The sequence below is a fragment of the Oryzias latipes genome, chromosome 9 (assembly GCF_053564925.1).
Source record: "Oryzias latipes strain Hd-rR chromosome 9, Olatipes_Hd-rR_3.1".
NCBI lineage: Eukaryota > Metazoa > Chordata > Actinopteri > Beloniformes > Adrianichthyidae > Oryzias > Oryzias latipes.
The window spans coordinates 6469340-6482078 of record NC_136245.1 but is presented as its reverse complement, the minus strand read 5'-3'; the positions used below and the strand labels follow the sequence as shown (position 1 = coordinate 6482078).

The 12739-nt window shown below is 40.3% G+C and overlaps 1 protein-coding gene across 1 annotated transcript in view; it reads left to right on the top strand.

Annotated features, from left to right (window-relative positions):
- The first annotated feature begins 2623 nt into the window (after positions 1-2623).
- dnah9 (dynein, axonemal, heavy chain 9) overlaps positions 2624-12739 on the top strand; it is a 71752-nt gene continuing 61636 nt past the window's right edge. The window contains exons 1-11 of the mRNA XM_023958740.2: positions 2624-3003; positions 5892-6088; positions 6152-6298; positions 7747-7877; positions 7958-8169; positions 8255-8488; positions 8588-8758; positions 10903-11019; positions 11116-11266; positions 11767-11881; positions 12026-12094. Of these exons, the coding sequence (XP_023814508.1) occupies positions 2686-3003; positions 5892-6088; positions 6152-6298; positions 7747-7877; positions 7958-8169; positions 8255-8488; positions 8588-8758; positions 10903-11019; positions 11116-11266; positions 11767-11881; positions 12026-12094 (1862 nt within the window). The 5' untranslated portion in view covers positions 2624-2685. The remainder of the gene's footprint in view (positions 3004-5891; positions 6089-6151; positions 6299-7746; positions 7878-7957; positions 8170-8254; positions 8489-8587; positions 8759-10902; positions 11020-11115; positions 11267-11766; positions 11882-12025; positions 12095-12739) is intronic.

Here is a 12739-nt window from a genome sequence, read left to right as displayed (position 1 = left end):
CGGTATTACTTCCTGCAACACACGAGTATGCTTCTGATGTGGCGGACGGTCTCCTGGGGGATCTCCTCCCACACCTGGACCAAAAGATCATCCTGGACAGTCTGTGGTGCAACCTGGCGTTGATGGATGGACCTAGACATGATGTCCCAAATGTGCTTAGTTAGATTCATGTCTGGGAAACGGGTGGGCCAGTTCATTGCGTTAATAGAAACTGTTGACACATTCCAGCCACATGAGGTCTAGCATTAGGAGGAACCCAGGGCCAATCATACCAACATACAGTCTCACAAGGGGCCTGAGAACCTCATCTTGGTCCATAATGGCAGTCAAGCTGCCTCTGGTGAGCAGATGGAGAGCTGTGTGGCCCTTCAAAGAAATGCCACCCCAAACCATTACTGACCTGTCATGTTGGACGATGTTGCAGGCAGCAAGAGCGTTCTCCCCGGTGTCTGCAGACTCGGAAACGTGTGCTCAGTGTGAACATACTTTCGTCTGTGAAGAGCAGGGCGCCAGTGGCGAATTTGCCAATCTTGGTTTTTTCCAGCAAATGCCAAAGGTCATGCACGGTGTTGGGCTGTAAGTAAAACTCCCACCTGTGGATGTTGGGCCCTCAGACACCCTCATGGAGTCTTTTTCTAACAGTCTGAGCAGACCCAGGCACATTGGTGGCCTGCTGGAGGCCATTTTGCAGGGTGCTCCTATGTTTTCTCCTTGCACAAAGGAGGAGGTGATGGTCGTGATGCAGGGTTGTTGCCCTCCTCCGGCCTCCTCGACATGTCCTGGTCTCCTGGATCACCTTTCATTCATTAAGGTTTCAGCACCAAGGTGTTTCTCCACTCTATCAAAATAAATTGAACATGCCACCACATCAGATGCTGTTGTTCTCAAGAGAAGATGGCCGTTCATGTGCAAAAACTGTGAGGATGAATGCAGTTGGGTTTAGTTGCATCTTATGTTCAGTCATGTATTCCTAGAGTCACAGAACACATTTAAGTTTCCAAGCAATCAACTGTTCTTTTTCATTCATTCAAATATTTATCTAAAATTTTCAGTTTATCGCCATCATATGTCTCCACTTTTCTTCACATTTTTCACTTGACACGCTTTTTGGGACATTTGAAGTAGATCTATTTATTATCTGCCATTTTTTCCTGGGTCCTCCACAAGCCAACCATAGGAACAGGAATTAATAATAATAAAACGTTATTTTCTTTTTAATGTTTTATCATGTTAGACCAATCTACCATCTGAAATGTTCAAATATCCAAATGTTCAAGAAAATGTATAAAGAAACTTTGATTTCAGGATATGAAGATAAGAGTAGTTAAGGATAAACAGGTGTTTGAATAATTCCAAATACATGTGTGAACCTAATTGTGCTATTTGTGGTATAAATAATTTAAGCTCTTTGACAACCAATGAGTATTACATTATGTAATGTCAATAATGATTACTGAAATGTTTTAATAAAAATTAATGAGCTGTTGATTTCCTCTACTTGATCTGCAGTGTGTAGCAATAATTACTGGTAATCTGGTCTAATGATAATCAATGATTACTATTTAACGGTTACAGTTACTATTTACTGAAATCATGAATAAAGGTTTTCTGAAGATAATCAATCATTACTAGGCACTGGATTTTATTACTTGAAAATAATCTACCGGATCAGAACTGGATTACAAAAACTGTAAAACTATTAAATGAATTAACTCAGTAGGGGTGGGATTATATAAACTCGCTTCTTCCAAATCATTTTCAATAAATCAAGCTCTAAATCAAGCAAATGTGATTTAAGTGACTTTTTTTTTGTTTAATTTTCTGTTTAATCTATGCATTTTATCATTTCTGTAATGAATTTGATAAATCTGTGTAAATTCTTTATTGTTTTGACTAAAATGCTTGAAATAAATCAAATCAAATCTTAAGGCATGTACAAATCCTTTCTCAAAAAAATGAGAATATCATAGAAAAGTGTATTTATTTCTTTGTTTCATTCAAAAAGTTAAATTTTCATAGAATATAGATGAAATGCCAAATGTTTAATAATTTATAGTATATAATTGTTTATTTTTACATAAATAAAACCTTTTTTAATGAAATTATAGAAATGAATATACTTTTATCATGATATTATCATATTTGGGAAAAGTTCTTTAATTTGATAAAACCTGTGGACCTATATAAAGAATTTGTGTGATTAATTTAGTTGAAACAGTTTAGATATTATATAGTAGCTTTAAAGTCTGATTGCATCTTTTAAAGACTGACATGAAGTTTCCTTTTGTAAATTAATAAACATATGTTAAAAAAAAATTCAAAATGTCCAAAATATATGACGTCAAACGAATGGAATAGCACAAAACTTTATTGATACTATAATGGGGAAACTTATTTGTTACCACGGTTCTATAAAAAAAACAGCAGTTAATAGTGTTAAAGAACTAATATATAGGAATAAAATCAGTGTTCAGTGAGTTAATAGGCTACCCCCAGATCAGTGGTTACACAGACAGAACAGTTCTTGTTAATTGGGATTAATATTTAATCAATCCCGGATTTTTGGGTCCTGGGTCTGCTCTGTCGTGACGTTACGGCTCCTTGGCGTTGCCTTGGAAACCAAGAAACTGTCGGCGTTCTCATCTTTAGTGGCAGTTCCAGAGAGACCGCGTCCGTTTCACAACAATGGAGTTTGTGAAAAACTTTGTGCTACTGGGTTTTAAACTGAAGGAAGATACGTGGAAGAAATGTCTGTCCGTGGAGGAAAAGAGGAGAGTTTTGGAGGAGTTTTTCGACTCCGAGGAAAACTCCATCCTTTACATTTCCGTGAATGCAGCCGGAGACCTGGCGCCCTCGACGGAACACAACTCCGGCTCTAACGGCAAGACCCTCTACTTCAAGAAGAAGAGGAAGATGAAGCTGACTGCAGAGAACAACAGAAGAAGCGTTCTTGTGGGGAACCTGTCTGTCTGTCTGCAGCACCACGTTTCTGTGCAAAGTGAGGTAAACTGCAGAGAAAAACACAGAACGGAGGATGTTTGTTAGCTTTACAATAAACGTTAAAATGGTCTCAGACACCTTAGAGTCAAACCACTTTGACACAAATTGACTCTAAAAAAAGCTTACAGAAAAAACCCCACTTAGTATATTGACTCAATTAACAGTAGTAATAATAATGTGACTTAAAAATAAAAGATTTGGAAACTCTGATTTAGGTTTCAGTGAGGCAACAAGATGCACATTTGATTTTTAGGTTTGTGTTGTTGTTTTCTTGTCAGTAAAATAAAATAAAAATAAACCGGAGAAACGGCTCAACATCCCATTTTGTGTCTTATTTTGAAAAACAAGTTAGTTTATAAAGCTGGGGTTTGTTAACTAACTGACTGTAAATGAGAACTGGACTGAGCAACCCCTCTCCTTGGCGTTCCAAACAGGAAGTAGCTGCTGGTGCAAAGCAGTGACTGATTAGACAATAAATACAGCTTAATGTTTGCCTTGAACTCCTTCTTTTCTGAGCACAATGAGTGGGCGACTGACTGAGCATTTGTCCGTTGAAGAAGTACTGGTCCAGTTTGTTGAACATGATGAGGAGGACCCTGAGATTCCTCTCCCCCAAAGACGACATGGGCAGAATTGGAGGTCCTGTAAGCTCTGTTCTTCTAGAGACAACAAAAAAAGCCTGAGGGGCTGCAAATGTGTTGCCCATATTTGTCCACTCTGACCTTAGTGTCACAGGCCACTCATGTGCACACACACACAACTTTATGTTAAGTTTGGTATTCCATGTATTTTTACATATTCATTCAGTAGTACAGTCTCAGTGCCAGTTTGTGTGTTTGCTGCAGTTTTTTTAAGCCTAATTCTATAAATTCATGTTAAACATTACTTTGAGACTTTCTTCACATCTACCAATGTGTAATGTTAAAGAATATTATTGTTAAAGAATGTTGAGCAAAAAATTTGGTGCTTGAAAAAGAGTTTTAGTGCTAAGCCTAAGAACAGGTAAAACAGGCCAATCCATGTTGAGTCTAAAGTCAGGGGCGGGAAATGAACTTGACTGGAGGGTTAACATTCAGTTTTCAACTGCAGAAAGGCGAGTTTTGACTATCTTTCTGTCTAAAATGACAATGTTGGGATGACAACTGTTCTCTGTTAGGTCAGAAGAGTTAAATATTAACCGCATTCCCTAACTTGGGATGTCATAAGGCTGTTGATATTGATTGCCATGGCAACGTTCAGAGTGAACTCAAGTTAACAGGGAGACATGTTCTCTGATACGGTTTCATGGTACTGAGGAGTCTGAACCCTAACTGGATTGCTGTTACGGCTGTGGCCGTATTTGATTTGGATTTCTTTTTGTTCTGTGTTTAGTGTATCTTGTTTGTATCAGTGGGACTTCTGTGTTTTTGTGGATCTTTGTGTGTATGATTAGTCTCAGGTGTGGTGCTGGAAAAGGCGTGGCTCCCAGTGGACCCAAACTGATGGCAGCAGCCTTTAAGGCACCATGTGAGAAGGGAGCTTTGCTGGAACCTGTCTCCACTGCAGCGTGGCACTCTTCTCTATTTGTTTTGTAGTTCTCCACCTGTTTTAGTTTGTGTTGCACTTTGTAGTTCTTTGTGGTTTTGTGTTGTTGCCCACTCTGTGTAGTTTTGTTTAGTGTAATTTATGAGTTAAAAGGGAAGCTGCAGGATGAGCTGCCATTTTCTTTAGTACACCTTTTTTCCTGTTTATGTTAGTCTAGGGAGGTTAGTTAGTCTTTGTTTTCCCCTTTCTTTTAGTTCAGGTAAAATGTTTTCTGGGATTAGATAGGTTGGAGTTTTGGCTGTGATTCACCCTGAAGCCTTTTTGCTTCACTTTAAGTTCTTGTATGATTTTATTTTCCATTAATTTGTAAATACATTTGTCATTTTTTTGTATAGAAACAATCTTTTGGTGTTTTGTTATTCATTTTAAGTCAGGGCAAAATGTTAACTTTTATGTTATGCTCCTCCAGGTCCCCCTAGACACAAAAAGGGGCATAATAATTGTGTCTGAAGCGTAGAGATTCTGTTGGAATGAAAGCGCACAGACGGGGGTATCCAATTCAAGCCAAATATTTATTACCCTAACAATATTTCTAATACAGATATCCGGGCTCAATCAATTTCCCTGAATGCCTTTGACTAAAACAGGGCTCACAGCAAGAACACAAAGAGCACTGTCTTCTCCCACTGCCCGGGTTTTATACAATCTCTGGATGAATGTGTAAATGCAAAGAGGAGGATGCAGAATCCGCCTGGACAGTGGCCTCCACAACTTCAAGGCATGTTAGCTGTCCTGCAGCCATCTGCATAGAGAGGAACAGAAACTTCAAAGGACCCCCCCCCCCTGTACCATGGGTGCCTGACACCCTGCTCCACATCCTGACATTTGCTCCTAGGACCTTTTAAGTGGGGGTTTTATAGCATGCATTATCTAACAGTGATTTCTGAAACAGTTCTGTGAGTTTTATGTTCTTCATGTCTTAAATTGGGTGTACAGGAGCAAAGACGCACATTGTTAGTGGCTCTCTGCACCAGGAGGGCAGCAGGGGTCAATTCAATCTAAAATGGAGGCTTAAAGTTTACTCTAGATACATGCTTTGTGCAAAAAAAAAATCCCAAATACTTGAATGAATGAAGAAATTATCATCTCTTATGGTAGACATGTATGTCTGTTCTTTACAACTGATCATGTCAGTTTTGTGGTTGAGAAAATTTTAAATAAAGCTCTGGGTGCAAATAAATCAACCTGTTAGTTTTTCAAAATAAAACGTCAAATTGGATCAGAAGTTTTTCTTTTTGTGTCTTTATTTTACCACAAAAAAAAATCTAATTATCTCTTTTATCTCGCTTTTTCTCCTGCTGCCTCAGGCCATGTGTGGCTCGGGACTCACCGCTTTAAAGAACCGGGGTCACCCAGCAGATGGGCGTCAGGACTTTGAAAGATCAGTTCTGACGTTCAAGAACCATCTGCGTCAGCAATCAGGCCGCATCAGTGGCAGAACCGTACTGGTTTACCCCCTGGACTTTGAAAAAGTGGAAGAAGCTGCTCTGAAGATGGACAAACGGTAAGCCTAAAAATCATAGTATTAATAGTCCCACGTGTACACTTACATGCTTTAATATCACAGGACACTGTCGATGGACACATCCATCACCCTGATTTTGGAGACGACAGTTGTCAATTGGAGCCACCAGCTGGAACCCATCTTACAGATGAACACTCTGCAGGAAGGAAATCCAACGCTGTACTCCGAGCTTCATTTCTGGAAAAACAGGTCTGTTCTTACAGAAAGTTGCATTGGCAGCTTCTAAAATAAAGATTCTATTTATTGTCATTGTAACATTGTATGCACAACCAAAATTGTGATGCTCTCCAGGTGTATAAAAGAATAAATGATATTCAAGGTTAAAAATATACATTTTGAAGGGCCTATATCATTCTTGTCTCAAGCCTTTCAGAGTAAATTATATCCATATTCATGATAGTATATTATCTTTGCCACACGAAAGAATGATTTAAAAAAAAAAGAGTGAAATGAGTTGTTTTCACTGCTCATGTCCTACCTGGAAGTAAGGCGACTCGATCTGTGAGGCAACGCCTTTCTCTAGTGGGTGCCGCCAATTTCATGACGTCAACCTAGAGCCGGCCTCGGCAGCGTTTCTTTGTTTCTCCCAGGAATCGAACAAACTGGACCCTCTATACACAGTCCCCTTTTATGTACAGCAGGAGCGGGTCCACTCTGCTCTTCCTGAAGTCCAGGATGATATATCTTGATATCTGGTGTTCGGATGGAGGTTTTTCCTCAAGCGCTACGTTTCTAGTCTGCTGACCTCATCCTCCTCTGAAATGAGACTGACTATGGTGGTGCCGTCAGCTGATTTAATGATGGAGTTTAAGGGATGGGTGGATGTGCACTCTGATGTGACAGACTGTGGGTGTTCTGTCAAAAACTTTTTTTAAAATATTACAGCTTTTTGAAAACATGCTTCAGGTGGACATTTTTCCTTACTGTTTGTTTCTACGTGAAATTCAGTGTCGGAGCACTTGAACTGTTCATTAAAGAATGCATTTTGTGTCTCAGTTCATTGATAATTTGTTGTGGCGCCCCCTAAAGGGAGCAGCGGTAAGAAAAAGAGGACGTTTTAGACTAATTTAATTTCTCAGTTTTCTTTGCATCAGTTAATTTGTAGAATTAGTTCCTCCTTTGATTAAACTGCCTCTAATTTCAAGTTTTGTGTATTCTGAACACACAACTTGACAGAGAATTTCTATTGGAAAAGAACAGCTGTGTGTTGGTGCGTCATCACTTTGCAGTATGAAGGTGATGGTTTGATTGCCAGCAGGGTGGGCCTACACTAATGAACTCTTGCAACTCTGCAGAAACTATGTCCTAGAAAACAACGTTTTTAAAATTTTGGCTAAAAATGGCATGATCATAGTTAAAAGACCACTGGGAATGCTTTGAAAATAGGTTACAAGATGATCAATGTCGGCCTTTAAACTGTTGTTGCAGCTAAAAAAAGCATCTCAACTGCAACAGCTTCCTGTTGTTTCATTAAAAAGTCACACTTTGCTAAAGTTCAGGGCAGAGATTCCTGACATCACTTGTTCATAAACGGAAAGTAGGTTTAAAATCAAAATGGCTTGAAGCACAGAGAAAAATAAAGTGATGGACTCCCAAAGGTTTAGTAAAGTGATTTTGGTTTGTGTCTTTTCTTGCAGACATGCAGACTTGGAGTACATCTCTTCTCAGGTGGCATCTTCTAAAGCACAGATGGTTGTGGAGCTGTTGGAGGCTGCAAATAGCACTTACTTTCAACCCTGGTTGAAAGTCTGCAAGAACATTTCTGAAGGTAATAAATTCCGTTCATTCAGAAAAAACTGTTAGTAAATGGGCATTTTGTTCATATGTTTGTTTTTGGATTATTTCTAGCTTTGGAAGATGCAGAAAACATCTGCAAGTACATGAAGCCCCTGCAGAAACAGTTTGAGAGGACTGAGAGCTTGGAGCTTCCTAAGATGAAGATCCACATTGCCCCTCTGATGGTGACAGTTTCCCTCGTGTGGGTCAATTCCAAATACCATAAATATAAATCCCACTTCGTCTTCCTCCTGCGAGAGATTGCTGGCCTCCTCATTAAACAGGTCTCTGTGGAAATGTAAATCTTCGAAGTTTTATTTTCTAATTCACATTTACTAAACACTGCGCTTGCTGCTTTGCAACATCCAGGCCCAGGCGTATCTTGTTCCAGAAAAGCTTCTGAGCGAAGACGCTTCTGACGGTCTAAAGAGTTTGCAGAACAGCCTGGACATCCTGCAGCTCTTCAGAGACTCCTATGAGTCCTACCGAGCCAACCTGACTAAATACAAGAAACCAGGGATCAGTCCTGAGCCGTGGAGCTTTGATCCAACCAAGGTCTTCTTAGAACTGAATGCGTTCACTGTTAGGCTCAAAACTATCAAGGTGAGCATGCAAACAGTTTAGAACCAACTTGTATAGGTTGACTTTATAAACCTATCTAAGAGTGATTATTCTCTGGTTCTCACTATCACCTTTCTACAGGACATCTTATTATTGAACCTGGACCTGGCAAGGCTCGAGACACTGGTTGTGGACGGCTTCAATTATCAAGAATTCAACTTGCAAATAAAGCAGCTTCACCAACAGTTCTCCGATGCCTACAAACTCTTTACAGAGAAGGCTGCTGACAAGTGTGTGGACATGATCCATAAGGTGGGTAGCACTAGAATCAAGCTGTACATTGCCCTCTTTTATGCAATTCCAGCCTTTTTTGGACACAGCAGCATCTTTTTTGCATGTGATTTTCTGTGTACAGTAAAGGACTCGAGTATTTGAGTGCGCACTGATTTTGTAGGTTTGCGCATCTGAATAGAGTCTGTCATCTTATTGGTAGGTTAATTTGACGTCACAGATAGGCTTCACACATAGTGGCAAAACCCTTATTAGCAGCACAGAGTTCAGACGTTTCTTGTAGTTGATGAGAAGGTTTCTGCACAAATCAGGAGGAACTTCAGTCGACTCTTCTTTGCAAAAGATCTACAATCTACGATCTTGATTTGCTTCTTCGTCAGCCATTCCTTGGTTGTCTTGACTGTGTGATTTGGGTCATTATCTTATTGGTAATGTTAGATAGTAAATGCTAATAAAGTTTCATTCAAAGTATAAAATACAGTTTTTAATGAATGTTCTATAAATAAAGTTTGATTTATTTAACTTCCACCCCTTAAAGTCCGCTCTGTGAAAATATTGTCTGACTTTAAATCAGTTTGTGGTGGCAAACTGGCGACATGTGGAACATTTAGTTTGCATAGCATTGTAGCATCAGTGTAATGACACTGCTGTCTCCAATAAACACTTGTTTGAATCGAACCTTCTGTTGCTGCAGTGAGTCCCGGTTTATCCTCCAGTTCTGTTTGGATCTCATTAACAACGGTCACGTGTCCGGCTGCTCCATCAGCCTACACTTAGCGCTACAGAGAAATGTTACGGAGGGCTTTACGCGTTTTGTCTGCTTGTATATTATATAAGCTTTTTTTAAGTTTTTTTTTTCTCAGCCTCATGGAAAAAGCTCCTCTTTTCGCTTGCTGCCGTTTTCATGTCTGCTTGTTGCGAGAGATGGACATCCTTATTCCGAAAAACGGAAGCCCAAGTGAGCACAGAGCTGGGAAAATATAATCTCAATTTTTTTTCGTCTTTTTTTTTCTTCCAAAAATGTATTGTCTAAAACAACAAATTCGAATTAATTAATACAATCGATTTATCACTCAGCCTAAGGTTCTCACTCAGGATTTGATGGTACGTGGCTCCGCCCATCCACGCGGCTAAGTAACCCTGTGCAGAAAACACAATGTTTCCACCTCCGTGCTTGACATTGGGGATGGGGGTCATCGGCAACATTTCTCTTCATCTGAACAAGACAAGTTGAAATGATGCCAAAAGGCTACGTTTTGGTCTCATCTGACCATAGCACCTTCTCCAATCACTCTTAATCATGATGGTGTTCATTGGCAAACTTCAGGCGGGCCTGAACATGTGACTTTTTAAGCAGGGGGACTTTGCCAGCACTGCAGGATGTAAAGTATTTCCAATGGTTTTCTTGGTGACTGTGCTTCCAGCTGCTTTGAGATCATCAATAACTCCTGCTGTGTTGTTTTTATTTATGATCATGGAAACCCTACCAGGTGAGATCTGGTTTGGAGCCCCTGACCTAAAGGTAGATTGATGGTCACGTTCTTGTATTTTGGCACAATTGCACCAACAGTTGTCACCTTAACCTCCGCCTTCTTGCTGATGGTTTTGTAGTTCCAGTCCGGTCTTTTGCAGGTCTACAATCTTCTCCTTTTAATCCACTGAAAGCTCTTTAGTCTTTTCCATGTTGGAGAGTCTAAAGTCTGACTGATGGATGGATTCTGTGGACAGGTGTCTTTTCTACAGGTGATTAGTTCATATAGATGTTGTCAATGCAGGTGACAGGTTGATTTGGAGAGTCTAACTGGTCTGTGTGAACCAGAACTCTTAATACTTACTAAAGGGTCAAATACTTATTTCCCTTAATGAGATGCAAAAACATGATATAGATCCTTCAAAGTTGATTTCCTGGTTTTCTATCTCTCACTGTTCAATTGAACCTACCATCAGGATGACAGACTGTCCATTTCTTTTTAGGTGGCAAACCTACAAAATCAGCAGGGATCAAATACTTATTTCCTCCACTGTATTTGTGTGTATGCTTTACTTCAGATGCAATTTTTCTCATCAGAAGTAGTCATTGTTCTTAGTGTAATAGTGTTAATCATCAATATCACTCAGTGCTATGTTTCACTGGTCATTTTTTTGGTTTCCACCTCATGGTGCAGGACTTTGAAGATGCTGCAAAAGATTTGAAGAAGAAAACGGATTACATTTATCAACAGATAGGAACTATCTTCTGTCGTGTTTTTGTCAACGCCTCAGTGCCATGCAATGCCTTCAAGGTCAGTGATCTTAATTTCTCCTTGACTAAAAAAATTACCAAACACACAAAAAAGCCCAAATGGATGAAGCCCTCTGGATTAACCCTATATTTGTAGACTGTGAAGATGTTTGGGAGCCTGCTGGAGCATCCCTTAATTGCTGTAGATGCCGAGAGAGAAATTTCTTCCCTTTTGAACATGTTTGACAAAGAGCTGAACGGCTACAAACTCCTCTACTACCAACATATGGAGAAACTGCATTGTCTAGGTGAGTTTCATTTCAGTACCTGTGTACAGAACAGTACACCTCACTTTATGCTACTTTTGTCGTTGGAGTGAACAAAAACATCTGTCTGTGACTATAAATGAGGTGCTGGAACCCAAAAGGCCTTTTCAAACCAGTCTTTCCCAGTAAAACTGCTGAGATCTGAAGAATTAGCAGTCACCTGTCAATCCAGAGATGCAATTTGGGCATCATTTGGATGCTAACTGTGAAATTAAAAGGATACCAAAATATTTGACCCAACTTAGAGGTGTCATGAACAGAAACTGGGTTCACAGGCCAAAAACCTTTTTTAAAGCAGGTTTTTTGTTGTTGTCGTGAACTCAAACTTGTAGATTGATTTTAACTCCTTTCTAATGCAAAGAGACAACATGAAACCTTCAGTAACAGAACAGAACTTTTATTTATCCCACAACAGCAAAGTTGATTAACATGTAGTGCCACTACTTTATATAGATCATTTTGTGACCTTTGTTTATCCCCAGATTTTGTCCCAATACATTGGAGTTTTCCTCCGGTAGCAGGAGAAGTTCAATGGGCCAAGAATTTGAAGGAGCAAATCCAGGACTTCCTCTCCAACTTGAAGAGCATCCCTCAAGTGTGAGTCTTCTATCTCAGCTCTAACAAAGTGCCAAGCTAATTTCTGAGGCCTTTTCTCACAGTGTGGATAGTGTCCTTCTGTGAAGTGTATCCTAAAACCATGTCAAAAGAACACTAGTGATAAACTTTGATTTTTCTCTGCAGGGACCTGGAGATTCCAGAAGCAGTCCAAGTCCTGCAGAAGTATGAATGGTTGATGGAAAATCTGGATAGGTGAGTGTGCTCCTCACACATTCTCATTATGACATTAGGCTATACCTTGCTTGTGTGCTTATCAGTGTTTTTTTTATTATTATTTACCAAGGCTGTGTCCCACCAAGGTGGGGTAGCCTAGACAAGGCACACAATTTTAGCTCCCTCTGTCTCTTCCCCAAACCCTCCTCCTTCAGTGCCTGAGTGCGTGTGTGCGTGCGACTGGTCTGAGATCTGGTCTAAGCCACACCACACTGCACCAGGGTCAGCTGCACAGCCCAGTGTGGGCACCTCCACTGCAGGGCCTCAGCCAAGGCTGGTTTCCCCTTGCCGCTTCATCCCAAGACCAGACCTCTACCACACCCATCCATTCATCCATACACAAACTCTCTCCACCCATCCCTGTCCTGAGCAGCCTCTCTCCCCTGCACCAGAGTCATCCCTCTTGCATTCAACGCTCTTCTTACACCCTCTGTCCATCCCATTCGCGGTCTTCCTCTCATTCTCACTCCACTCACATCAGATTCATATACCTTTTTCACCAATCGCTCCCTTTCCATTCTTTCAACATGTCCAAACCATCCCAGTGCCTTTTGCTCTGCTCTTTCAGCCAACTCTCGCGTCACACCAGTTCTCTCTCGGATAACTTCATTTCTCACACGATCC